The sequence below is a fragment of the Frieseomelitta varia genome, unplaced genomic scaffold, assembly GCF_011392965.1.
Source record: "Frieseomelitta varia isolate USP_RPSP 00005682 unplaced genomic scaffold, Fvar_1.2 scaffold_279, whole genome shotgun sequence".
In the NCBI taxonomy this organism is placed as follows: Eukaryota; Metazoa; Arthropoda; class Insecta; order Hymenoptera; family Apidae; genus Frieseomelitta; species Frieseomelitta varia.
In genome coordinates, this window is record NW_025110011.1 from 449,902 (window position 1) to 474,357 (window position 24,456).

The following is a 24,456-nucleotide window of genomic DNA, read 5'->3' on the forward strand; positions in this document are numbered from 1 at the left end:
CTTCGCCAAAAATGATCGAAACACGCGATAAATACCCGCAAGCTACACGAAGTTTAATCGTTCAAATTCTTCTTAAAAGATTTCGGCTGATACGCGTTTAACATAGTCGGTGTGAAATTTGTTTTCAACGATCTATTATTAAAGTCCATTTTAAACTCGTCTTCTAGAACGTCGATAGTAGTTTGATGTGTCATCGAGTGTCTAGCAGAAATAATAAACATAATAATAAAATTTCCCGACGAAATCTTCAAGCACCTTTCGTAAAGCTATGTATGGACAGGCTTAGCCGATAGTTATTTCGCATTTTGAATAGAATTACGCGAAGCAATCATAGTCTACGTATGTTCGTACGTCCATTGCTACTTTGTTTTAACGTCCACGCGAAATGTATAATGAATAACGAAGCATCCTCGATCTTGATAAAAAAAAAAAAAAAAAAAGGATCGACGAGCGTTGGCTTTGTCGCGTAGTAACTTCAGATTTGTGGCAGGCAGCCTCAGATTTCGTGAAATAGCGTTACATTGTCCATACGTAGCTCAACGATCGTTTGTCTCCCACTGGAAGATGATGTAACAACGCATACGTACACGCACATTAATTTTTATGTTCTTGGTTGCAAAGTTAGCGTTCGCTTTCTAAGTTTACAGAATGCTTTCGAGTTTATATTGTTCGACAATTCGTTTCTCGATGTAATAACAAAAGAAATAGTAAATCTTTTTATCGCAATATTTTCTTGTTCTAATCGATGACGACTCCGAAGACGCTTGTCTTGCATATCATTTCAATGTACAAGTACGTATACAATAATTATTACTGAACAATCTCGTCTTAAAGATCTTCAATCGTTTAATCATTACCATTGTTTGATATGTACGTGCGAAAAGAATAAGCAAAATTGTTATTGGTCTTTTTTTTCTTTTCTTTCCTTCTCGTAATTGCTCTTCGAATGGAAGTTTGAAGAATGAGAGCGAAAGTGAAAGTGAGAGTGAGAACAAGTTTGAGAGTAACAGAGAAAGAAGAGAGAGTAGAGAGAGAGAGAGAGAGAGAGAGAGAGTGTGTGAGTGAGAGAGAGAGAGAGAGAAAGAGAAAGAGAGAGAGAAGGAAAAAGAGCATCTAGGGAGAAAGACCATTTCTTTATCTCTAATTTTCTTTTACTTTCTATAATACAAATATTCTTTTCATCGCGATTGTGACAGCCACAATGTGGAAAGTTATGACCTACGTAGACCGAGAATAGATATCCTGCGACAATCCTACTTCTAATAGCAAACTACTAGGATCATTTATTCTTGGTCGTAAACAATTAGTTTACAGAACGCAGGATACGTGTTTTCGGTTTTAGGAAACGTCCGGTCCATTTAATTGATATCCTGGATATCATTGATAGTCTTCTCATCTTTCCACCGCGATGTGCGTAGGTCATGACGCAGGTGACTCCACAATATGACTGTCATACTTGCAGTAATCTATAATTTCTTTTATAAATTTCGGATCGCGTGTTGTTTCTTTAATCACACGAGAAGCTTAGGCTTGTTTCTTTCGATAAATTCTTCTTCCTCTGTCGACTATATTCGGTTCAATAAACTTTCTTCTATCCCTGAAACTTTTATGTTTCTTCCCTCCTTAACATGTGTTTACTTTTTTTTTTTGTTAGAGAGCAAACCGGATGACCAAATGTACCTAAAGTGTCTGCCGCTAATCGATGTCCAGAACAACGCGGATCCATTCAGTCCAGGTGTGAGCCCCGGGTATCAGAATCTCCTCTTCGAGGAGATTGGATATCGGAGTTCTCAACAATGGATGCCAGAAACGGATAAACCTTTCATGTGCTCGAACTGTGGGAAAGGATACACACACGTGTTCACCCTGAATCGCCATCGTCGGACAGTTTGCGGTAAAAACAGGAATACCACGGGCAAATGGAAGTGTGCACGTTGCAAGAGGTCCTACGCCACCAAAGGGAATCTCGATCGCCACATTCAATACGCGTGTGGTGTCAAAAGAAAATTTCGTTGTTTTGTTTGCCAACGCATGTTTACGCAACGTTGCAGTCTAATCAGACATTTGAAAAATTTCCATAATGACAGTTTCGATAACACCAGTAACACTGTTTCTCAAGAGTATCAGCCGGTGAACATGTGCCATGCGGAAGTAAAAAAGTCCGAAGATACCGGAGTATGAAGATGCTTTCTTTTGAAAACTGACATTAAACTGTCTATGATTATGTTTAGAGATATTGAGTACACGCTAGATTTGGACGTTGTTTCTTTTTTCTTTTTCTTTTTCTTTTTCTTTTTTTTTTTTTTTTTTTTTTTTTTTTTTACAAAACGTTTTTNTTTTTTTTGACAAAACGTTTTGTCAAACAATTCTTTCAGATTGATCGACTCTTGAGTGTGATATTTTCATGTCTTGGTAATGATAAGAAATCAATCAGAAAAACATGAAGCGTTCCTTCAGGAAATGATTTTTCTTATCTTTTCTTTTCTTTTCTTTTCTTTTTTTTCTCCTTTGTTGTACGAAAGGCATGTTTCTAAAGAGTTTATAATTTTTTGACGTTGATTATGAACTACGAATTTAATTTTATGTTACATAATTTAGTATGTAAAGAAAAATTTAATTAATTTAGAAATAACATATAGCTTTTGCAATGATTTTAATATTCGAAATTATTCTGTATGTATATACAAAAAAGGAAAAACACAAAAAGAATTTTGTTAACACTATGGATTATGTCGCACACACTGTTTGTTATTATAAGTATCTGCCAATGATTAGAATACTAAACGGCCTTTCGATAAGCTTTCGACTATCAGAAAAAAAAAATATATATATATATATATAAAGTAAGATTATAAATATTACAGAAACACAAAAGAAATGTTTTACGATAGGTATCTCGAAGAATTGGAATTATAGGGATACAATGATAACGATATCCGTGATAATTATGTGCTCTTTGTTTAACAAGTGTCTTATAGTTAGATCAACGATGTATTAAGATATAAGGAGGTGATACGCTTGTAATTTGGAAATATTTTGACGTTACATATTTGAAAGCATTATTTGACTTTGATGATATTTTAAAAATTTTAAATTTTATTACTGTCGGTGTGTTGTGTAAAGTTTCGTTTTAAATATTTTCGAACTATTCAAACTGACTAGGTATACGTGCACTTTAGCTAAGAGAACATCACATATTCGTTTTTACATATTGTGGTTTATCGAGTGATACATTAACCTTGTGTACCTTTGCGCACCATACTTTGTTGCGTATCTTTACAAAGTGTAACTTTGAATTCGATACACTTTAATGGTGCTATATGAACTATATTATTTTTTTTTCATCATTATTACTATTATTACTATTACTACTATTAGTACTGTTACTACTGCTACTATTATTACTACTATTACTACTACTATACTATTATAAGTGCTATTATTACAAGATTCTTCTTTTTTTTTTCGTTTTCATCTTCTTCTTCTTCTTCTTCTTCTTGTTTCTCTTATTATTATTACCATTATTATTATTGTTACTATTAGTACTATTACTATTACTATTACTGCTGTTGCTGTTGCTACTACTACTACTATTACTACTACTACTACTACTACTACTACTACTACTACTACTACTACTACTACTACTACTACTACTACTATTACTACTACTACTACTACTACTATTGCTACTACTGCTACTACTACTATTACTGTTATTATTATCATTATTATTATTTTTTATTATTGTCGTCATCATCATTATCATAAGTATTATCATCATTAATATTATCGTCATTATCATCTGCATCATGATCATTATTATTCTTATATTATCATATTATTATTATGTTAAATAACTTTTTAAGACTGCGTTACAAAAAAAAAAAAAAAAAAGTACTAGGATTAGATATTTGCAATGGTGCACTTAAAAGAATTTTACAATGATATACAGTAGAATTTAAAGTTGACATAAAAAATGGCGGTTTACATTAAATTGTATCGCGATCGTCAAATTGTTAATTTTTTGTTAGCTCGCGTCTGGTAACTAATCGGGCTGTGAAAATTATTTATCTCTTGTTCGTTTTATTTCTCTCAGTAACGATGGTAAAGGAGAATAACGTTGGTAAAATGAAAAATTGAAAACATTCATGTACCAGAGATTCAAAATCCGCATTGATTTTTCCTTTACTTCGATTCGCGATATACCGACTAATACAATATAAGGAAAAAAATTTATTGTTGTGTAAGGTGTTGCGTGAAAATAATAAATACATACGGTTTACGTATTTGACATGACGTTTTTCTTTCACACTGGCACACTGAAATGTAACAAAAGAAAAAAATCTTTGGCGTAACGGGAACATGCTTCTTTACGTGTTAGAAACAGCTGCTTCTAATTGTAAGCATTTCTTTTTTTTTTTTTTATCAACTCGAGTAAAAAGAAGGAAAAGAAGAAAAGAAAGAAAGAGATTGTACGTAATTATTTCCATTTATCTGTTTGTCTGTGCATCGTTTTCCTAATTAATCGTAAAAACGACTTAATCAAAAATGTTTACTTGTTTTAATTTAAAGATCCGCATCTCTGTGTCATCGTCGTTACGTTATCGATCTTACGTATATTCTGTTAAAAACTGATTTACATCTCGTGTTTTCTTTCTTTCGTTGCCTTTTCCGTCTTTCTTTTCAAGCGAGAGGTCACTCACTAATGCATTTTTCCAATGTTGTTTCAGTCAAAGGTCCACTTTTTTGCGATCGGCTGCCACGTGCTATTTGGAGGCGTTGCAGGGACGATCTTCTCTGTTTGAAGTGTGCAAAGAAGTACAGCGACTGGAGAAGTTTGCGGAAACATATGAATTTTTTCTGCCAAATGGAACCGCTTTATCCTTGTCCTTATTGCACCCACAGGGCTAGAATACCGACTCTACTCAAGTATCACGTCAGGCGTGAGCACACAGCTTTTGCGTCAAAGATGGCCAAGTAGTGTTGCACGGATTATCGTGCTTCTCGCGATGAGATCGAAACCAGTATATATCTCTTTTGTAAGAGTAAATTCAAACACTGTGGTATATCTGGAATGATATAGTTCACAAGAATTGATCAAATTTTATGCGTTCTATAAATAATATAAATAAATTGAGAGTTGAATAAATTGTAGTTTTTATTGTTGCTGATATAAGGATATAATAAATATATATCATTCATGAAAAAAGTATTGTACTTTTACGTAGAGTACGGATTCGTAAATCGTATCCTAACATTCTCCCTCAATGAATAGTCATCGTCGTGTTCCACTCAATAAATGTTCAGAAATAATTGTCGTATTGAGATTCTGAATCGTATCTTGATACGTTTTCCTCGACAGTCGTTTCATTCGTACTCATTGGTCGATGTTCGTTCATTTACGGTCCACAGATTTGATGGCCATTTCGATTTCCGTTTCCCTGCGTTCAAACAAATCTTTCACGTCGGTCATGTCAAATCTGTACATTGATCGTTTCGTTTCTCTTTTTTTCTTTTTTTTTTTTCAGACGGACGCGCTGTCGTTTCTAAGCGCTACGATTTATTCGATGTTGGTTGGACTTGATGGAAAAATGGACGAACAGTATTTTCTCTAACGGAAACACTTTTGATTTTTAGGGGCTGGTTGGTCTGGCCAACAGCTGGACAACTTTCTGATGCCGAACCAATTCGGCAAACCTGTCTTTGTCTGTCCGAAATGCGGCAAAGGTTACACTTGGAAAGCGAATCTCCAGCGTCACTTGAACACTGGTTGCGGAGTACCACCTATGTTCTGCTGCAAATTCTGCGACTACAGAACCAGCAGAAAGGACATACTCTTCAGGCATATGAGACACGTGCACTTGCGAGTACCAGCTTAGCGTCACATTACCTTTGCCTGCCCTCTTTTCCGTCGTTTCTCCACACGTTTCCAGACTAAACGATCTTTTCTCGTCAGGATGGACGTTGAAACTTGAAAAGTGTTCAAATCCGAACGATAGGAAGATGATTAAGGTCGCATGACTGCGTCAACGATGGTATATATTGATAGGGAATTACTTTGGTGTCACTTTCCTTCTCTCTATTTTCCTGTTTCTCTCTCTCTTTCTCTCTCTCTCTCTCTCTCTCTCTCTCTCTCTGTCTCTCTCTTTCTCCTTTCTTCTATCTGTCTCACCTCACTTTTTATTTGACAAATATATTATTTTTCAATTATTTAATAAACAAGCACACATTGAACGATTTTCTACGTTTTCTACGTTTGTCTTTGCAAGCAGATTGCTGCAAGATTGAACAAACGTGGTCCGTGATGTTCTTCTCTCTTACAATGTTATTCATTTAGCACGCTAAATTTTGATTGCTCCTTCATTAAGCTGTACAAAAGAAATTGTGATGTATGATTCTTCTGTTGAAAGAGGCGGTCGAAGGATGCTCACGGAGCATTTGTTCGTTGAACAAGATTTCGATGCGGCGTCGTACGAGTTCGCTCGATTTGAAAAAAAAAACAAACAAAAAACAAAAAAAAAAAAAAAAAAACAACGACGTCGAGGCATCTTCGTGATCTCTGTTTCATCAATGTTCTTTTGCTTTGTTTCAGACGTTTGGAACGTACAAGGTTACATGACCAACTACGGCCCCGTTGATGGTCTACAACTTCCTCCGGAATTCGATAAATTTAAGATATCCGCGGCTGCACAATCTTTGTTGAGCCATCACAAACGACACATGTGCGGCTTTTGTAAGAAGGTCTTTCCTTTGAAGAACTTGTTGAGAAGGCACGTGCAATTTGGCTGCAAGATGAATCCCAGAAATTCACAATTCGCTTGTTCGTTCTGTCCGTACAAGAGCACCTACAAAGCGAACATGGAAAGGCACGTGCGAAATGTTCACGATACCGGCGTGCTGAAATTTCGTTGCGATCTGTGCAACTTCCGTAGCAATTATTCATTTTGCGTGAGAAGGCATATGAAGACTTTCCATCGCACGGTCGACTCGAACGAAACGAGGAAATAGTCGTCGACTGTCTGTGACTACTTCTGTCTCTTATCATGGTATCTTCTATTCAGAAAATCGGCTACAGCCGATTTGGCAGCCGTAGACTATATTGTATCATGAGAGAATAAAATTGCCAGTGGTTACAGGATCCATACGAAAGACGTAGTACTTCGCACGTATATAATAATATTATTTCATAAGCAAAAGTATTTGTAACTGTAACGAAAACCGGTTTTAATCGTACGCGTGTCGTTCAGAGAGTTTTTGTGATTTTGTAAAAAAAAAGTCAGTATTACAGGTGAAGCAGATATTATCGTTTGAATTCTCCATTTAATCTGACGATTACACAATCGTGGTCATTGTCGTTGTATTTATATAAAAAGCGAATAATACGACAAGCGCGTATAATTAATCAACGTATATTACTGAACCGTTAGGCTCTTGTATATTTTTTCGCTTTGCGTTCGTTAAAAAATTTCTTCTTTCGAGAAAGAGTTACACATTCGATTCAAGTTAAATACGATCGATGTATCATAAATTCCGAACAAATTAATTTTTATTAATACTATATGCATTTGATCGTTCTTCAGTATATCGTCATCCAAATTCGATAATATTGTAAACGTCGCTGTTTTACCAAAATAAATAACAAATGCTCAGGTTGCTTGTTAACTCGAGAATGAAATAAATTATTCAATAGATTTTACCACCATATCACGAACGTGGACATTTTCTTGAACGTAGTGATCTGTGTTTGCTAAACAGTAACTATATATATACATATAAGTATATATATGTATATATGTATATATCGATTGCAACACCGTTCGTTTTCTTAATAGTGCCCTGAAAAAAAAAAAAAAAAAAAAAAAAAAAAAAAAAAAAAATGTACGATGCGATTCAAATATATACTCTGCGAAGGTTACTTTCAGGTTCTTTTCGGCGAAGTGGAATCGACTCAACATGACAGTGAGAAAGGAAATTTCTTGAATGTTCAGCGATCCGTGGATAAGAAAGAATTTGTTAATCGTATTATCTATGTGTTGGATGAAAAACTGTTACTTATCATTTCGCGATGTTCGATGGTCGATCGATCCAATTAACCAATCTGCTGTTGTTGTTTCAGCATTGTTGTGGCCTTACAAGACCATCGTTGCGTTCGAGCCAGAAAACCGACTTGCTCGAAGGAACAGTTGGCACCAGCAACAACAACAACAACATCAGCAGCAGCAACAGCAACAGCAGCAACAGCAACTTCGTCAAGGTGGCAATTCGAATTTTCGAGAGAGGAGTTTCGTTTGCGTCGACTGCGGCAAGGCGTATGCAGTACATCGATCACTCTGGAGACATCTAAAATTCGAATGTATCAATGCCAAGCCAAAATTCACGTGCGACGCTTGCCCTTATAAAAGTCCTCACAAGTGGTGTATAGAGAATCACAAAAAGAAACATCACAGCAATGTTTACAATTGATAGTTTATTCGTCCTCCTATTTTACGAAGATCAATGACACAATCTGAGAACTCTGATGATTTTTAAGAGAACTCTGTCGTTCGAATGATAACCTGACAGTTAACCTCCACCATTGTGGATTGTTTTCGTCATATCGCGTAAAATAAATTTTGTTATACGATATACAAGAAACACGGTGGCGACATTCGATTTGTGCGATGGAATTTGAAAATTTCTCGATGACGCTCTTCTTACTTGTGTTAAAATGTTGACGGTTAATGTTTCAAGTTAGCCCAGGTTCTGTGATAAACCAGTATATCGTAGCCATAGCACTTATAAGCATTGATCTCCTTCCCCCGTTTTTTTTAAACGCGTGAATATTTATCTACGAAACTTCCTTACAAGTGATTTCCGTGTGTTTCGTCTACTTTTCGACTAAAATTCGAATAAGATTCAGTGCGAAGTACGATAAGACGTACTCCGAATTTTGGGTAGATGGAGTCAGCACGAATGATCACTGATTAATGTAAAGAAACTATCGATGGGTGATTTCGACAGTGTATGGCAACAACGGATCGACGACGGAGTCGCACAAATATGGAGAAGAAACATAGGGAGAGGCAATAACCCGAAGCATGGTGGAGTAGTGGATCAAGATAGAAACAATCGAAAAGCAACGATTTCGATAACTAGTTGCGGATAGTCGCTTTAACTTATCGTTTCGTGGCAGTGAGTACATGAACACTTACAATCACGCTTGCGCCTCGAGTGACGACCACTTGATCTCTGTAATAAACCGATTTCGCAGGAATGCGTTCTATGTTGACGATTTCTAACCTTCGGCCTCCTAACTATACCCGCAGATACTCATTCTCCCGATCGAATCGAGTCGTTCGCGAAGAATAATTTGCACGGCGATCGACGCGATGGCGAGATGTATCGTCCTCTATATCTTTCATAGAGGACGCGATTCGATCGAAGAAGGCTGGCCACTCTTTCTCTCCCTCGTTCGTTTCCGTAGCTCAGCTATTTCTAACTTGGTCCCTTTGCTTTCAGCCTACCGGAAGATGTACATGGGCGACCAGGTTCTCGGCTATACGTGCACAATGTGCAGCAAGTTCTACAAGATGTGGAGCAACTATTTGAAGCACAAGTGCGAACCGCCTCAGTTCAAGTGTCCCTTGTGTCCGTTCGCTGCGTTCAAGGCCTTCATTCTACACGCCCATCAGGCCGAGCAGCACTTCAAGGTCACATCGCCGAACACCTGAACCCATCGCATCGAGTGTTTCTCGATCCGCGTCTCGTGTCGACGCGGTGTCCGATTGCCTTAATTCGCGACGAAGTTTCCTCGTGCCTGCCTGAATGGTTTTCGGATCGACGACGAAATAAGCAGAAGCAAACCATGTAGAGTCCTCCTGTTCGTTCTTGCTTTGGTATCATTGATCCACATCAGAGTCACTTCCGTAATTTACTTCTCGCGACTTTGGCGTTTTTTTTTTTTTTTTTTTTTTTACGCCTTTTCTGCTTTCTTTTTGGATTGCTAATGTTAAATTAGAAGTTGTTTTTCTTCGGATCTTGAACAGGATCTTTGCGTTACGATTGATCGGTGGGAAGTAAATAACGGACGTGGTTACGGCTCGGCTAGCGTGCGCGCTTGAAATTGGACGAAGAGGAAGACGTTGCATCGGAAATGTTGGGAACGTTGGGAGAATGTTTGTTACGTTTTCGATTTCAGTTTAGAAATTGCATTGTTTGATCATGTCTTTACCACGAAAAATCGTTAAAAATACAATTTGTGTCGTATTTTAAACTGTACAAAACGGAAATCATCCTTTCCTGATGTATACACATATGTATATTTGCATCGTTGGTCTTGATTGTGTTCCAAATACGAAAACATTCGTGTCCAATACTATATCGTACATTTTTGCCGCTGTTTTTTTTTATAGATAACAATAAAACTAGGTGAGCAAAAAGTCCATAAATGCTTCATAAGAAACATTAAATGCATTAATACTCTTTCTCTTAATTTAATACGAAATAAGGGTCAATTTATTGTTACCTTTTATGGTTACCTTTTCATTGATTTCAACGTCCTTGAAATATGTTGACAAAATTATTAACAATTTTGTATATATATAATGGATGTTCAGTCTTAGCTTTCGCGTCACATAAAATTACATATGGTACATATCGAGTGAACCTGTCGATGTGTTACCTCTTTATTAATTGTAATTATCTGTTTTAATACCTTAATAATGCTGCATGAAAGAAATAATGAAAATTGCAATAAGTTATTTTTTAAATAAAAAGGAATAAACATGTGATGGCAGCCCGTGGTATAATAAAATGGATTAGAAGTGGTTAAAAATGTCAATAATGGTGCAATTTCACTGACGCAAGTATAATTTGTAATAATTATTATATCTAACATGAGTTCAGTCTTATATAAAATATAGAAAAATAGTACATATACGATACCAAAAATATGTTTGTGTATAACTTTTGAACACCAAGACTAAAAACCCATTATATCTACAGCAAACAGTTGAGAGTGATAGTTTTGACAACACATTTCAAGGTCGTCTGAAAACGAAAGTTTACAATGCAAAAGTAACTATTTGAAGGAATTAGTAATAAAAATTAGTCGACGACGCATAGATAGCGTGCAGTTATGAATATTTTGCTACGTAAAATTTTAATTATATTTTTATCTATAAAACACACTGGTAAATTATGTACGAACACCATTGGACTGTGGAGATATCGTTCGACTCGTTTCTTCAACACGTCTCATATGTCCTATGTCGGAAACACGGTTGGAGCCACGTTCCGACAGCATACTCCTTTTTCTCTGTAACTTTAAATCAAACCGTTCGCCAGTTGTTCATTATGCAAACGCGTGATTGACTTTACACTGCTTAGAGTTAAGGAAAGCTGAGATTGTATAAATACAAAGCATTCGGCTCGTACTGCGTTGCTTCTCGTCGAGCACGAACGACACGATCATCGCGAACACCTAATCTCTGCTATTCGTAAATGCATGTATTTTCGTAATGCCAAAAATAAAGAAACAGAAGAGTATCGCAAACAATCGGAGAAACTATCTTTTTTTTGTTTTTTTAGGTAACTGACAACGCGGGGTTTTTTCTCTCTCGTGACGACCTACGTCTCTCCCATTCCCCCTTCTCGTTTTTCTTTTCTGTTTTACCCCTTTTCTAGAATAGATGCCAAATAAAAGTTGAAACGATCACGTTCAACGACAGATGGGTATAACGTCAAAGGTTGACGATACGTAATTCCTGTCACGATACGTAATAACGAATAATTCCTTTTACATGTTTCAGTTGTCGTTTATCCATGTGGTTCCTGTGGCAAGACGTTCAAGTGGAAGAAAAGCTTGGTGCGACACGAACGAGAGGAGTGTGGAAGGAAGCAGTATCAGTGTCCTCAGTGTCTTCGCCTGATGAATCGAAGGGACAGTCTTATTCGTCACTTACGATTGAAACATGGACAAGATTGCCGCGTTAAAACGCGAGTCATGCACCGATCAAGCTCTCTCAGGGCTAAAAGTTGCTCTGACGCCGCGCTGAATCACGAGACTACTCGATTACCGAGGAAATTCGCGAAGAATTTGTCTGCGCAATGCTAATCTATCGAAGTATTCCTTAACGATCGGTGATGCTCGATAACGATGTAGTATATAATTGTTTTTGAATTAACGGCGACCTCATTTCTCTAGTATATAATTGTTTTTGAATTAACGGCGACCTCATTTATGTCGATGGAAACGATGCTTTTTAAATATTTTCCTACAAAATAAGAACGCAATGGAACGTATTATGTATACCTTGTTCTTATTTATTATTTGACGAAATTATTATTTAATGAAAAATGTGTGCTCGTTAATAAATGAAACGTATGCTACATAACGTTTTTATTTCGTTACGTTGTACAGGGTGTCCATAAAGTCTCTTTACAATTTCAAAAATTTATTATAAAAGCAAATGAAAAGACAGATAAGTGGATATTATTACGAAATGAGACGTATATGTTTAAGTTTTTCTGCCTTATTTAATACAGCTCTATATGGGTACCATTAGTTGCACGAAGCACATCAAGACGGTACTTGATTTCTTACACGATCGATGTTTTTGGTCGTCCACTTCTTCCTTTATCGAACATTGTCCCTGTCTTCATGAATTTCTTGTGCCATGTACGAATTGATGGACGTGACGGTGGATCTCTTCCACACTTGGTTCTGAAGTTTCGCTGAGTCCATGATGAGACACTGTGCCTTCTCTTGAGAAATAGCCATTTTGTAAGGGGTTCATTTAACAGTATCTTATTCATCAACAGGATACCTGAAATGCAATGTGATAAAAATCTTGATAACCACTGAGTATATAGAACAAATCTGACGAAGATATCTTATCAATTGTCTTTGTAATAAATTTTTGAAATTGTAAAGATGCTTTACGGACATCCACAAGGTGTTGTGTTAAAAATATCGTGTATCGAACAAAGATATACGAACGAGATATCACGAATCTAAAGCAGAGGATCACTGATGCCATTGCCACCATTGATGAAAGTGCTACAGCGAACGTGGAAAGAAATCGTGTACCGTCGTCTTGATGTGCTTCATGCAACTAACGATGTCCATATAGAGGTGTATTAAATGAGGTAAAAGAAAAAGAAAAAAAACTTAAATATATACGTCTCATTTTGTAATAATTTCCACTTATTTGTCTTTCGTTTGCCAAATTTTCGAAATTGCAAAGAGACTTTATGGACACCCCGTATTACGTTAAGTAATGTATATGGTGTGTATATGTATATTACGTTCGATATGTATATGGTGTAGGAAAATGTGTTGGAAGCGTAGGATTGTGAAGATACGGGGAACTTGGAATGTATACCGATGAAATTAACGAAAGAATTCAAATGAAATCTGAAAGAAGAAAGCGCACGAAAATGAAACCACACAAGGTGAGAAAGGCAGCTAAAAAGAAGGGGAAAAAAAAGAAAGGAAATAGTATGCTTTGACGATGCTTTTGCGGGGAGGCAGCTTATTCGTGAAATCGGCATTGAACGGAACACTGTGCTGTACTCAAAGATTTCTTTCTTCCTTCCTTTCAGGTTTCCACGTATGCTGCGAGTGCAAGAAAGCGTACAGATCGAGAATGGCTTTAAATCGGCACGTTCGAGAGGAGTGCGGCAGAATTTTGTACACGTGTCCGTTTTGCCACAGCATCATGCCTATGAAGTTCAACCTGCTCAATCACCTGAAGAAAGACCACGGTTGCGTGACCAAGATTTGAAGTGACCTAATTTCCGAACGAGTCGGATCGTTTCTCGCGAATGATTTCTCTTTCTTCCGTACTGTATCTTCTTACATCAACGATAAACCTGCAACGGTTCGAAAAGAAAAGTAACGCGAAGAAACGACGCGCAGAATAAATTTTGTATCGGTCTAACGGTGTATTGAACAAGCACGTCGAATTGACAAACCGAGCTACAAGAAAGAAGCGTGACGTCAGATCAACTCACTTATTCATGTTCCAATTGAAACGTTTTTGATATTTGTACCAACACAGGCCAATCGTTCTAAGATAAATAACAATTAATAAAGCGTTATCGAAACAACGATCGAACCGTACACGTATATTTTCCTTGTTTCTCATTTAATCTCGTCTCGGTGTGGCGATCAATGCAAAACTATTAACGAATGCATGAGACCTAAATCGAATTAAACGCAACTTTACACACCACGCTGTCTTTTCTTCGTCGTGCGTTAGTTATTGTTATTGTCTCTTGATTGTTACACGATTGTTATGTACGCGTGCACGCGATACGTGTTGAAAGATGAAAAAAGGCAAATATGTACAGTTGTCACTAATTGTCACGGTGATAAGTAACTGCAAGTGTTTGCAAAAAAAAAAAAAAAAAAAAAGATATCAATCAATCCATGTTCGGACTTGGACTAATCGAAGTTTATGATTTTTTGTTCTTTTTTTTGCAGATTGTCTAATTGGAAATCAGTCACTCGCGTACACGTATACTACGTATTATTACAGCTAATTGATGAGACACAGGAGGGAGGAATGCAGCTAGACACTGAGATATCAATGTCTTTATTATTCAATGAGGACCAAGTTACGATCTACGTAATTTATCGAAACACAACACGGTTAAAGCAAGGAGCTCTGGACGGTGTCCAACGAAATTCTAATCGAACGCTCGAGGAACTACTCAATTTTAGCCACTAGTTGTGAAATCGTACGGTTCCTTCTGTGAAATTGGACACCATTGCTATTTGAAGGAGACATTGCCAATCCGATTCGATATTCCTGTATCGATACGCATGTGCATGCGCATCGATAAAGCTTTATTATCGGATTGTACATTCGCATGTGTATCATTCTTGTCCGGTAAACATTTTTTTTTTTTCTTTCTTTTATTAAAGGTAATCTGTTTGAAATTAATCTTCTCGACGTACATATCTCTCAATGTGCGCTTTTCTATTTTATTTCTTGACGAAGGACCGTTTGTGTAGTACGATATAAATTTTTCTCAATAGCATGCGTACGCCGTCTTTGTAAATATATACAATTATTGACCAAAGTAAACTGTCGGACAAACTCGAGAAATTATATACGTTTGAATCAGCTGATTAAAGATAAATACAGATTGTCAGTTTTTTCTATGAAATGTACGCTGAAATTACGATCGAGCAAGAGGGTGATATGCATATAGTCCAAAGGATTGCATCGGATGATGTTTTTTGTAACAAACAAACGATCAGTGTTAACGATATATCGACTTTCGTAACGATTGTTGTCCCATCCCATCGGTCAACATATCAACGTTCATATACATATGTAACGTGTACATAGACGTTTCCTTTGCGAAACGAACTCTCGATTTCTTGGACGTTCATTGATTAAAACGAAAGCTTGAGTCTCTTGGGTCGAATTCTGGTTTCCACCGAATCATTTTTGCACACGAAACACCCAGTAAAATGTAATGTAAGTCGTTTGGTTTCTGTAAGACGCGAGGGAACGATCGAACGCGACACCATAATCGCGAGATTTTAAAGCACGTCCACACGTATCTTTTGGTGAAATCCACTCGAGCGTATCATTGACGGAACGAACGCGTTTCTTTTTCAGAATGGAACACCTGTTTGGCCTGCTCGAAATCGTACAAATGGAGGAAGTCTTTGCATCGGCATGTGCGAGAGAGCCCGGAATGTTGGCCCGTTCTATTAACTTCTGGAAACGGCGAATTCATCCGACAGATTCACTACAAAATGCTCTACAACGTTAACAATTGATTCGCCTCGTATACCATACAAGCTCTCGATATTTGTAATTGTTGTTGCGATCTGACTAAATCGAGCCATCTACGCACGATGTTCCTGCGCGATCATTCTTCTTGTTATTGCGGTTATCTTTTTATAGAAATAAATGTTATATTATATTCTGATACGAAAGGCCAATGCGTTACGATTATATCGGCGATTAAGCGTTGCAGCTGTCGAAAAAGACAATTAGCATGGTGTATTGTAGCGGTGTGAAGAACAATTTTTCGATTCTCTTTTCAGATCACTTTACGCAGGGGTGTCTCATTTATTTCCTTCTATTCATTTACATCGAGCCAACCAATTTGTTTAGCTTGTCACAACGTGGACATAAGGTTCAATATGTTTTTCGCGTTGAACGGTCACAATTCTTTTTCCCTCTTGAATTTCTGATTTTCATTGTTTTGTTTTTGCTGTTTCATTATTTGCAAATTTTTCTCGAAAAAATCCCCTATGAATATATATAAAATATAAAATCGGAAGTGTCCTTTTCGTTTTTTTTTTTTTCTTACTGAATGTCGTCTTTCTTTCACCCGTATGATCCTGCTAATGCAATGATTTTTCACAGATTTCTGGCTACATCGTTCGACTAGGACAACGAATAAGCCGCGAAGGATGTATCCCTGTGGAAAGTGCCAGAAGGTCTATTCGAACGCCTCTTCACTGTACCGGCACTTGAAACTTGAATGCGGCATGCCTCCACAATTTCATTGTCCCTACTGCCGCTTCAGCTCAAAGAGGAAATTCAATTTGGACTCTCACGTGGCACACAGGCATAGCAAATTGCTCAATAATTATGTAAATAAATAAGCTAGAATCACACGGTATCACTATCTTTTGCGACCAGGATGCGTCACGTTTTTCAACAAGTACCACGAAATTCTCCAAGAAATAAAACGAACTCTCACACGTACAGAAATATGTTCGGTACGAATGAAAACTATTCGTATCTCTTCCTGATTATAATCCATCCTTATAATTTCAGAATTATAATAAATAATGCATGGATAATCACGTATGCGTTTTTTGCAACTATCTGTTCATTTTCTACATTGATTTTTGTTAGTTTTTGTTTCGAACATGAAATTATAAGAGTCCGAAGAGATGGCTAATCGTTCGTTTAATTACAGATATTCAAAGATATTGATAGAATCTTTGTATTTGGTATCCTTGTCTCTGAGATATATATTTTCCACGCAGATGCCTCGAAATTACCACTAAATATATCGATACGTTGTTTTGTTTCAGGACATCGTATAACACATTTTGCGCAAGCGTCGCGTTCTAATATGAGACCAGATCATCCCAGTCGGAAAAAAGTTATTTTTGAAATGTAGGCTATACATAAACGTATAATGGTTGCTTGCATTTAAAGGTGTAAACGAATTACTTGTCTTTCTTTCCTCTCCTAAGAATATATGTACATGTTTCAAAACAACACACGTGCAATGTAAATTCATCGAATACAACGAAATATTTCACAAATATTTGTACATTAATAGATACAGTTTTCAATATATCACGAATCCAAGTCATTTTACGACGACCGAAACATCCTGTTTGATTATTTTACTGTGGAGGGTTGGAAATTGGCATCTTTTCATCGACGAAGGAAAGTCGAGGAAGCTGGAGAGACACGGTTCGATGAAAATTGCCCGGATCGATCTGAACGAAATACCGAGCAAACGCTGATTTATTACCATGTTTCGGATTTACTTAGTTGCGAGCGAATCCAAATCTCTCCATCTTCTTCCGCTACTTTGAAAACATATCACGCCTATTCACATAAACATGACAAAATTTTACCACTGGGCGCACTTATATTTCTCGGGGCTATTGGCTGATACGTTATGTGTTGGGTTGGTTACGGGTTTAATCTCACTGATCTCTCTTGCCGCATAACTATTCGTGCATCGAACGAGAAGAAACTTCGCAACTCCCTGACACCTCTCTCCTTCTCTCTTACCTACGACCGTCCGTTTTTTTAATTTGCGTTTTTGTTTCTCGTTGATTTTGTTTTAATTTCGTAAAATAACCTATTACCACGATCTCGCGTCTCGCTTGGCGTCGGGACCTGTTGCAGGAATGGTTGCATTGCTGTCGTTGTTACGGTCGGATTGCAAGCAGCAGCAGCAGCAGCAGCAGCAGCAACAGCAACAACAACAGCAGCAACAACAACAACAGCAACAACAGCAAACGAGCAAGAGGGGGCGTCCTTCAACGTCGAGCGCCGCAACAACAAGAAGCAGTGTCGTTCTGGCAAGCAGACGCGTCAGCAATACGTGGGACAGTAACAGCTACGACAGCGGAAACGACAATGGTGGTGGCGCGCGTACGTCTACTCGCGAAGTGGTATTTCCTGACTCGTTCGAGGTACTACCGCAGCCTTGTGACCTTAGTGTTGTGTATATGGGTGTACCGCACGAACAACAACGAAAGTTTAGGTGCCAGTTTTGCGGGAAAGGTTATAGATGGAAAAGCACGATGCGCAGGCATGAAATGGTTGAATGCGGAGGCAAGCCTCCAGCTTTTCAATGCCCCATGTGCCCTTACAAGGCCAGACAGCGTGGCAATTTGACAGTACACTACAAGCGTCATCATCAAAAGATCGAGTACGATGAAGGTGCCTAAAAAGCCACGGATCTTCGCCGATTTACACGATCGTTTTGATAAGGATCGTATAACGTATATATGTACGTGTTTTTTATTTTTTTAAATTTTTTTTTTTCTTTTTTCTTTTGTTTCATTTGTTTTGATTCGACGTACCTCTCACCTGATTTTCTTCTATTCAGTTAATTTCGTTTTTATCGAGTTCTGCTCAGTTTCTTCCTTTTTTCCAGTTGTTTTTGTTCCGCGCCATTTTTCTTTCTTTTCGTTTTACTTCTCACTGGAGGGTTCGATTCGATTCAGGCATGTAAACAGCAAACGAAGAAACTGTGAAAAAAAAAAAAGTACTTTGTTACCTCAGCATAAGAATTTATTAAAAATTTCGGCTCTATTGTAATGTTAATTATTCGGCTGTATCAGGTATCCAGAAAATTTTTTACTGTTTCTTTTTTTTTCGTGCATTAAAATGTGAACTATCATATTTTATAACTTTCTCCCAAAGATTAACAACTTATAAATGCCGTTTTTATAAACATCTGTTGCTTTGCCGCGGAAAAATCTTGACACTTTTTATTATTGAATTGTTTGTCCCTCATAGATCGTCCAGGCTCAGAAACAAGTGAAAAATTTATTGATAAAAGATTTGGCGAATATGGTAGATGGGACACAATCTCATCAATTCAAGTTCCACTATCATGCTTGCCACGCGAGGTCAGAAACAAAACTTTCTTCTTGTTTATCAATACTGGCTGTTCTTTTCCGTAATTTTTCTTGAACTCTTTCTAATCTATCGCAATAGATGTTAGCGGTAGTACAGTTTTTCCCACTTCTAAAAAACCCGTTAATTAGAAAAATCCCTAAAATTGTGTTCAACAAAAATCGGCAATAACTTTTTGGGTACCTAATATAATTTTCAATTTATTTACTATTATTTAAAGATTTAAACTTTAATCTTTATCCTATAGAAATCGTTTCTTAGAATTAGTAGATCAATGACTAGTTGTGCTTTTAATTTTTTCGTTTTCCTGCATTTTTAATTAAATAGAGATCGAATTAGGATTATCATTTAATGTCTCCTTAATCATTATACATATATTGTACAGGTATTGTATTTAATAGCTACAACAACCATATTGCAATCAACTTAAATTGAAATACGTTTCGTATAAGATGCCACCATGAGTGATTTGTTCTAAAAAAAAAAAAAAAAAAATACATTCGAGTCTCAAGATATCGTAGGATGAAAATAATTTTGTAAAACAAAACTTATCACTGATTGATCACACAAATTAACGTTGAAATAGAACTGACGATCGTGTTACCAGTTTTGAAATTTCTTGAAGTAACATACATCTTACTAGTACTTTTATATACTTTTTTTTTTTTATAGGAACTAAGTTGTTTTCGTGTTAAAATACAAGGTAAATGGAACTGAAGAAATAATACATATGAAATCATAAATCATTCCAAATGTAATAGAGATAAGCGACGACAGTGCCTTTTTGACAAACCTGAAGTGAAAAGAAATATATTTATATATATATTTACATATTATACAAACGCGCACACGCACATATATTATATATATAAAAGTAATTTTAGACATAGAGCAATCGTGTATTTATCGTGAGCATTTATATATCTTCAGAAAATCGGTTACCTGAAAATACTTAGATTTACGATAGACGATAACGAATACCAAATCTTTCAACTTTGTCCTCTATTGAAATGCAACTTTGATATTTTTATTTGATATTTTTCTATATTTCGATAGATGTATAACGCGAACAAAACTAAAACTGGTAGCAAAGTGAAAGATATACATACGTGGATGACGATAGGTCGTAAAATTTAAAATAAAAAGTATAGTTTTTCTTTCTTCTCAGTTTGCTGCGAATCTTTGTGAATCGCGATCGCATTTCGAACGTGTGATTTCGTAGCAATCGTAATCGCTCGAAATACTTAATAATAATATCGTAATAAGATGATATATGTCTAACCAACAAACGAAACGTCCAATTTGATACTGCGCAAGTTCTTTGCTCTTTTACGATTGAAGAGCCACATAGAGCCAATGTTGTTATCTTTAAGAATCGTTATACTTTTAGATGAATTTACCAATGCGGAGGACGTACTCCTGTCTTAATTTAGCGAAAGGATTAAGTCTGCTCAAGCGAACAAAAGGGTCGATCGCTGCGCGATTTTCTGTGTATGAACTCTCGGTTTTACTCTCGGTGGAGTATCGCGTTCGTTAAAAGATATAAATTACTCGCTAATCAGTGGTGCGTGACACATACATATTGTACTTGAACATTCCTTAATTTCTTTCCAAGATCGACTCGTTTGTCCTTCTATGTATGTACAAGTATATGTATATATATATATTAGAATGTATATATATATTCTTAGCCTTATAAGTAGTAACGATTTTCCATTTTTATATAAAGATTTATATACATGCACAGTAGAAAAAGAAAAAAAAAAGACAAAAGAGAAGGTGAAAAAGAGAGGAACACACACACGCACGCGCGCGCGCACACACACACACACACACACACGCACACGCACACACAAAATATAGAAAATTTATTTATATATGTACATGTGTGTAAAGAATGAGGGAAGAAAAGGACTCGTTGGGAGACTTTTCTAAACGAAGTCCAGTATTTTTGATATCAGTATTTACGGATGCTCGCATCGACCTACGAACTAATATAGGATATACTCGTGCCCAATTTCCCTTATACCTTCCGTTCGTCAAGTTCGAGGCGACTGCGTTTGCCGTGCTTTACACGAGGACCAATCGATCAACCAATCGCAATTGTAATCTGGCTTTCAAGAACGCTAAATATTTGAAAGAGAAGCGTTCAGATTTTTCCTCGTGCCCCTTTGAACATCCTGATTTCAATTCTATCACAATGTGAACAATGTATTAAAAGAATGCAAGTCGTTCTTCTCGAATACTCGTTCCGATATATTTAGCACTTCCAACTCTCTTTTTGGATAGATTTATCAGTCGGATATCACGAATGTCTATTACGATTATTATCAGCAATTAATGTTATTATTAACATTATTATTATTATTAATAATATTATTATTACTATTATTATTAATATTATTATTACTATTATTATTATTATTATTAATATTATTATTAATAAAAAGTAATCTTTGTTGCGGGTTATTTTTTAAAAAGTGTAAGAGTTATTCCACTTTCCTATACCTCCATGTTTTAACGTTTTCTTTTCTTTCTTTTTTTTTTTTTTTTTTTNTTTTTTAAACGTTAATGATTTACAAGCAAGACAAAAATTCAGTCATCTGGTCTATGACGAAAGACAGTGTTTTGATGACGAAACATCGGCTCTACTGGTATCGAAAAGAACATTTCCCAACAAACGTCCGGCTAACCACGAATTTCTGTTTTCAGCGTATTGGTACCGGCTACCCGTCAGTTTCGAGACGTATCCTTGCGACACCTGTGGCAGACAGTACAGAAGGGTGATATCGTTGCAGCGGCACAAGAGACTCGAGTGTGGAAAGGAAGCTCAGTTCGAGTGCGTGCTATGCCATGCGAGATTCAAGCATAAACACAGCTTGTTGAGACACTATAACGTACACGTGGCGGACGTGAAGAAATCGACTAAATTCAAACACGAGAATAAGTCGGCTTGACAGGCGAAACCAGAGATTCGGATGCTTGAAAAGAGACGTTACGGCTTTTGACTCTTTCCACGCTTGTTCTATGCTATCCGTTATCACCGATTACGCCTTTACGCATTAAGGAATGGACCACACTCCAAATAATCCGCAGTTCAAAAATTTCACATTGACGTTATTTATTTTTCTAAAAGATTTTGTTTGATCTTGCGAGACAATATCATATATTAATGATGTTAGGAATGTTTAACAAGATGTCAGCGATTATTTTTGATCAATGATCAAAGTTTAATCTTGTAGTGAAATTGAAAGGAGAACGATGCAATGAATGTATTTGCATGCCAACTGAAGAGAAAAGTTTAGCGCTATCCGTTTGTATTATGTCATTGTCGTTGACTGAAATTATACGCCAGAATCATATTTTGTATATGATTGTCTGCTTCTTTCATAGACACTTTTTTCATAGACGAGGAAAAGTGCACCGATGTTAAAAGAAATTCGTTCTGTTTTACTTACTAATTTGCGTAATTTAATTTTTTTCTTACTCAATGAATAAATACTACATTTTCCAACGTGCTTTTTATTTGTTACACGATAATATATATATTGTTTACGTTATACACTTTGCTTTACAATTCGTTAGCCAATGAATTCCGTTCAGCCGCAACCTTTCGCGTAGGTTTGATGTGAAATTTACGAATAAATCCATATTGGCGAAATCTTTGAATAACGAAATAACGATTATTTTTCAGTTCAACTGTCTTTCCAGGCAAGGATGTTATTATCGTTTACGTGATAATACGGTCATGTTGTTAACGATCGTCCTGAACATTTTCTATATCGTTTCTTTCCGTTTCAGGTTGGCTGCTCTGTCCAACAGATAGGAACACGATCGAAGTACAACAGGCGATATCGGTAACGTCCAATCCAAAGAATCGAGGCCTCTTTCAACCAGTTCAAACGACGCGCGGACAGTACAAATGCCCGAATTGCAATCGTTTCTACATGAGAATGTATTGCTTGAAGCGACATTTACGAGTTGAATGCAGTCAGACTCCAAAATATCAGTGCCATATGTGCCGTATGTGCCAGAATTGGTTCAAGTACAAGCACAATTTGACGGCACATATGAAGATTCACGTTGAACAACCGAGACATTATTGCAACCTGTGTCCGAAAAGATTTTACAGACGAGACAAGTTGGTGAAACGTCAGAAAAGGTTGCATAAGAGTCTTCTTCTCGCCGTGATTTAAGATTCTTCTTACTCAATTGCAAATCTTGCAAAAATTCTACAGTATATTCTATGACGTGAATGACAATATCTTTCAGCAAAAGAAAAAAAGCAAAAAAATGTTCTCAAGTTATTATATTTACGATAGAGTTTAATCGATCATAATTTTTAATATAATAGAAAATATTTTTGTAATATAACTTTGTGAGCGAGAGAGAGAGAGAGAGAGAGAGAGAGAGAGAGAGAAAGAGAGAGAGAGAGAGAGAAGAATAAGAAACGGATATAGGAAGAATAGCTATGAATTTCATAGAAACACTGATCAGTCGATCAGCATTCTTCGATTGTCAATTGCTTATTTTTTTGCACATGCATACATCCTCGTCCTTTTGTTTTCATAAAATGACGCGAGTTTAATACAAGTTTAAACAATTTTAACCATTTACATGCTCATAACGAAGAAAGAAATAAGGAAGAAATAAACTCGAGATCTAATTTTATCGCGGAACAATGTGTTGCTTGCTATGCTTTAATCGCAATAAGCAAGAATGAAGCATTGTAGTTGCTCTTTTTTTTTTGCAATTTACGCTTTGAATGAATAACAGAACATATACTTACATAACAGAATCACATTTAGTCCCTCTTGATGTATGGTTCTTTTCTTCTTTTCTTCTCTTATAGCATACGTGTATTTTATAATAAAGTACGATATTTCTATACGTGTATTTTATAATGAAGTACGATACGATATATTTCAGATGCTTCGTCTCATTCGGAAATGAAACACAACTGATAATTATTTTAATTGTCATTTGATCATTTTGATCTGAACTGAATTTATTTTGCAAAAGGACTGATAGTTGATGAATTGAAACAGGAATAGTAGTTCATCCGGTATCTGATTTTTCAGGTGGCCCGGTTCGATGGAAACTCGCAATCGAAGTGACGCCGTACCAGTGCCCGAAATGCTTCAAATATTTTAAATCCTCGAAATCTTGCTCCAACCATCGAAACACATGCGGCACAGACAAGAAATTTCGTTGCGCTTTCTGCGATTATCGATCTCATCAAAAGAATAACGTCCTTCGTCATCTTGGAACGCAGCATCCGGAAGCAAGTCAAAAGGAACGGGTCCACTGGGTTTTAAAA

At 36.5% G+C, this 24,456-nt stretch overlaps 6 protein-coding genes and 1 long non-coding RNA gene across 12 annotated transcripts; all 7 read left to right on the forward strand.

Annotated features, from left to right (window-relative positions):
• Positions 1-1,674: 1,674 nt before the first annotated feature.
• On the forward strand, positions 1,675-2,181 carry LOC122529142 (gastrula zinc finger protein XlCGF57.1-like). Its single transcript, XM_043654957.1, has one exon. It carries the CDS (start codon positions 1,675-1,677, stop codon positions 2,179-2,181), a length of 507 nt encoding a protein of 168 aa, XP_043510892.1.
• A 1,646-nt stretch (positions 2,182-3,827) lies between these two features.
• LOC122529159 (longitudinals lacking protein, isoforms F/I/K/T-like) lies at positions 3,828-5,674 on the forward strand. Its single transcript, XM_043654983.1, has 2 exons — positions 3,828-4,402; positions 4,734-5,674. The coding sequence occupies exons 1-2, from the start codon at positions 4,366-4,368 to the stop codon at positions 4,982-4,984; spliced, it is 288 nt and encodes a 95-aa protein (XP_043510918.1). The 5' UTR covers positions 3,828-4,365; the 3' UTR covers positions 4,985-5,674.
• Positions 5,675-5,884: 210 nt separating this feature from the next.
• On the forward strand, positions 5,885-7,705 carry LOC122529157 (transcriptional repressor CTCFL-like). Of its 2 annotated transcripts, none has more exons than XM_043654979.1 (2): positions 5,885-6,038; positions 6,596-7,705. In XM_043654979.1, the coding sequence occupies exon 2, from the start codon at positions 6,619-6,621 to the stop codon at positions 7,009-7,011; it is 393 nt and encodes a 130-aa protein (XP_043510914.1). In that variant the 5' UTR covers positions 5,885-6,038; positions 6,596-6,618; the 3' UTR covers positions 7,012-7,705. The 2 variants fall into 2 exon arrangements, with proteins under 2 accessions (XP_043510914.1, XP_043510915.1); XM_043654980.1 differs by having other exon boundaries at positions 5,894-6,015.
• Positions 7,706-9,481: 1,776 nt separating this feature from the next.
• On the forward strand, positions 9,482-12,343 carry LOC122529143 (zinc finger and SCAN domain-containing protein 32-like; the record flags this gene model as incomplete). The annotated part of the gene is made up of 2 exons (XM_043654958.1): positions 9,482-9,692; positions 11,793-12,343. Coding segments are annotated over 2 exons (516 nt in total), but the record flags the coding sequence as incomplete, so codon positions are not given.
• Positions 12,344-13,188: 845 nt separating this feature from the next.
• On the forward strand, positions 13,189-14,216 carry LOC122529162. The gene is made up of 2 exons (XR_006306757.1): positions 13,189-13,437; positions 13,588-14,216. It is a non-coding gene; the product is annotated as an uncharacterized LOC122529162 (long non-coding RNA).
• A 159-nt stretch (positions 14,217-14,375) lies between these two features.
• Positions 14,376-21,921, forward strand: LOC122529151 (longitudinals lacking protein, isoforms F/I/K/T-like). 5 transcript variants are annotated; one of them, XM_043654968.1, is made up of 4 exons: positions 14,376-14,615; positions 15,621-15,818; positions 16,380-16,609; positions 17,895-18,809. In XM_043654968.1, exons 3-4 carry the CDS (start codon positions 16,427-16,429, stop codon positions 18,387-18,389), a joined length of 678 nt encoding a protein of 225 aa, XP_043510903.1. In that variant the 5' UTR covers positions 14,376-14,615; positions 15,621-15,818; positions 16,380-16,426; the 3' UTR covers positions 18,390-18,809. The 5 variants fall into 5 exon arrangements, with proteins under 5 accessions (XP_043510903.1, XP_043510904.1, XP_043510907.1 ...); XM_043654969.1 differs by lacking the exon at positions 14,376-14,615 and having other exon boundaries at positions 15,785-16,008; XM_043654972.1 differs by lacking the exons at positions 14,376-14,615; positions 15,621-15,818 and having other exon boundaries at positions 16,524-16,609.
• A 213-nt stretch (positions 21,922-22,134) lies between these two features.
• Positions 22,135-24,431, forward strand: LOC122529158 (zinc finger protein 569-like). Its single transcript, XM_043654982.1, has 2 exons — positions 22,135-23,298; positions 24,218-24,431. Exons 1-2 carry the CDS (start codon positions 23,084-23,086, stop codon positions 24,288-24,290), a joined length of 288 nt encoding a protein of 95 aa, XP_043510917.1. The 5' UTR covers positions 22,135-23,083; the 3' UTR covers positions 24,291-24,431.
• The last annotated feature ends 25 nt before the right edge of the window (positions 24,432-24,456 follow it).

What these genes read in the sequence shown, in the direction of transcription:
- LOC122529159 (XM_043654983.1), top strand. Translation starts at nt 4,366, where the DNA reads ATGCTTCTTTACGTGTTAGAAACAGCTGCTTCTAATT. An exon ending in AGAAACAGCTGCTTCTAATT is followed by an intron (nt 4,403 to 4,733) that starts GTAAGCATTTCT and finishes ATGTTGTTTCAG; the next exon opens with TCAAAGGTCCACTTTTTTGC.
- LOC122529157 (XM_043654979.1), top strand. Translation starts at nt 6,619, where the DNA reads ATGACCAACTACGGCCCCGTTGATGGTCTACAACTTCCTCCGGAATTC.
- LOC122529151 (XM_043654968.1), top strand. Translation starts at nt 16,427, where the DNA reads ATGTATCCCTGTGGAAAGTGCCAGAAGGTCTATTCGAACGCCTCTTCA. An exon ending in GCAAATTGCTCAATAATTAT is followed by an intron (nt 16,610 to 17,894) that starts GTAAATAAATAA and finishes GACCTGTTGCAG; the next exon opens with GAATGGTTGCATTGCTGTCG.
- LOC122529158 (XM_043654982.1), top strand. Translation starts at nt 23,084, where the DNA reads ATGAGAATGTATTGCTTGAAGCGACATTTACGAGTTGAATGCAGTCAG. An exon ending in TTGGTGAAACGTCAGAAAAG is followed by an intron (nt 23,299 to 24,217) that starts GTTGCATAAGAG and finishes CTGATTTTTCAG; the next exon opens with GTGGCCCGGTTCGATGGAAA.
- LOC122529142 (XM_043654957.1), top strand. Translation starts at nt 1,675, where the DNA reads ATGTACCTAAAGTGTCTGCCGCTAATCGATGTCCAGAACAACGCGGAT.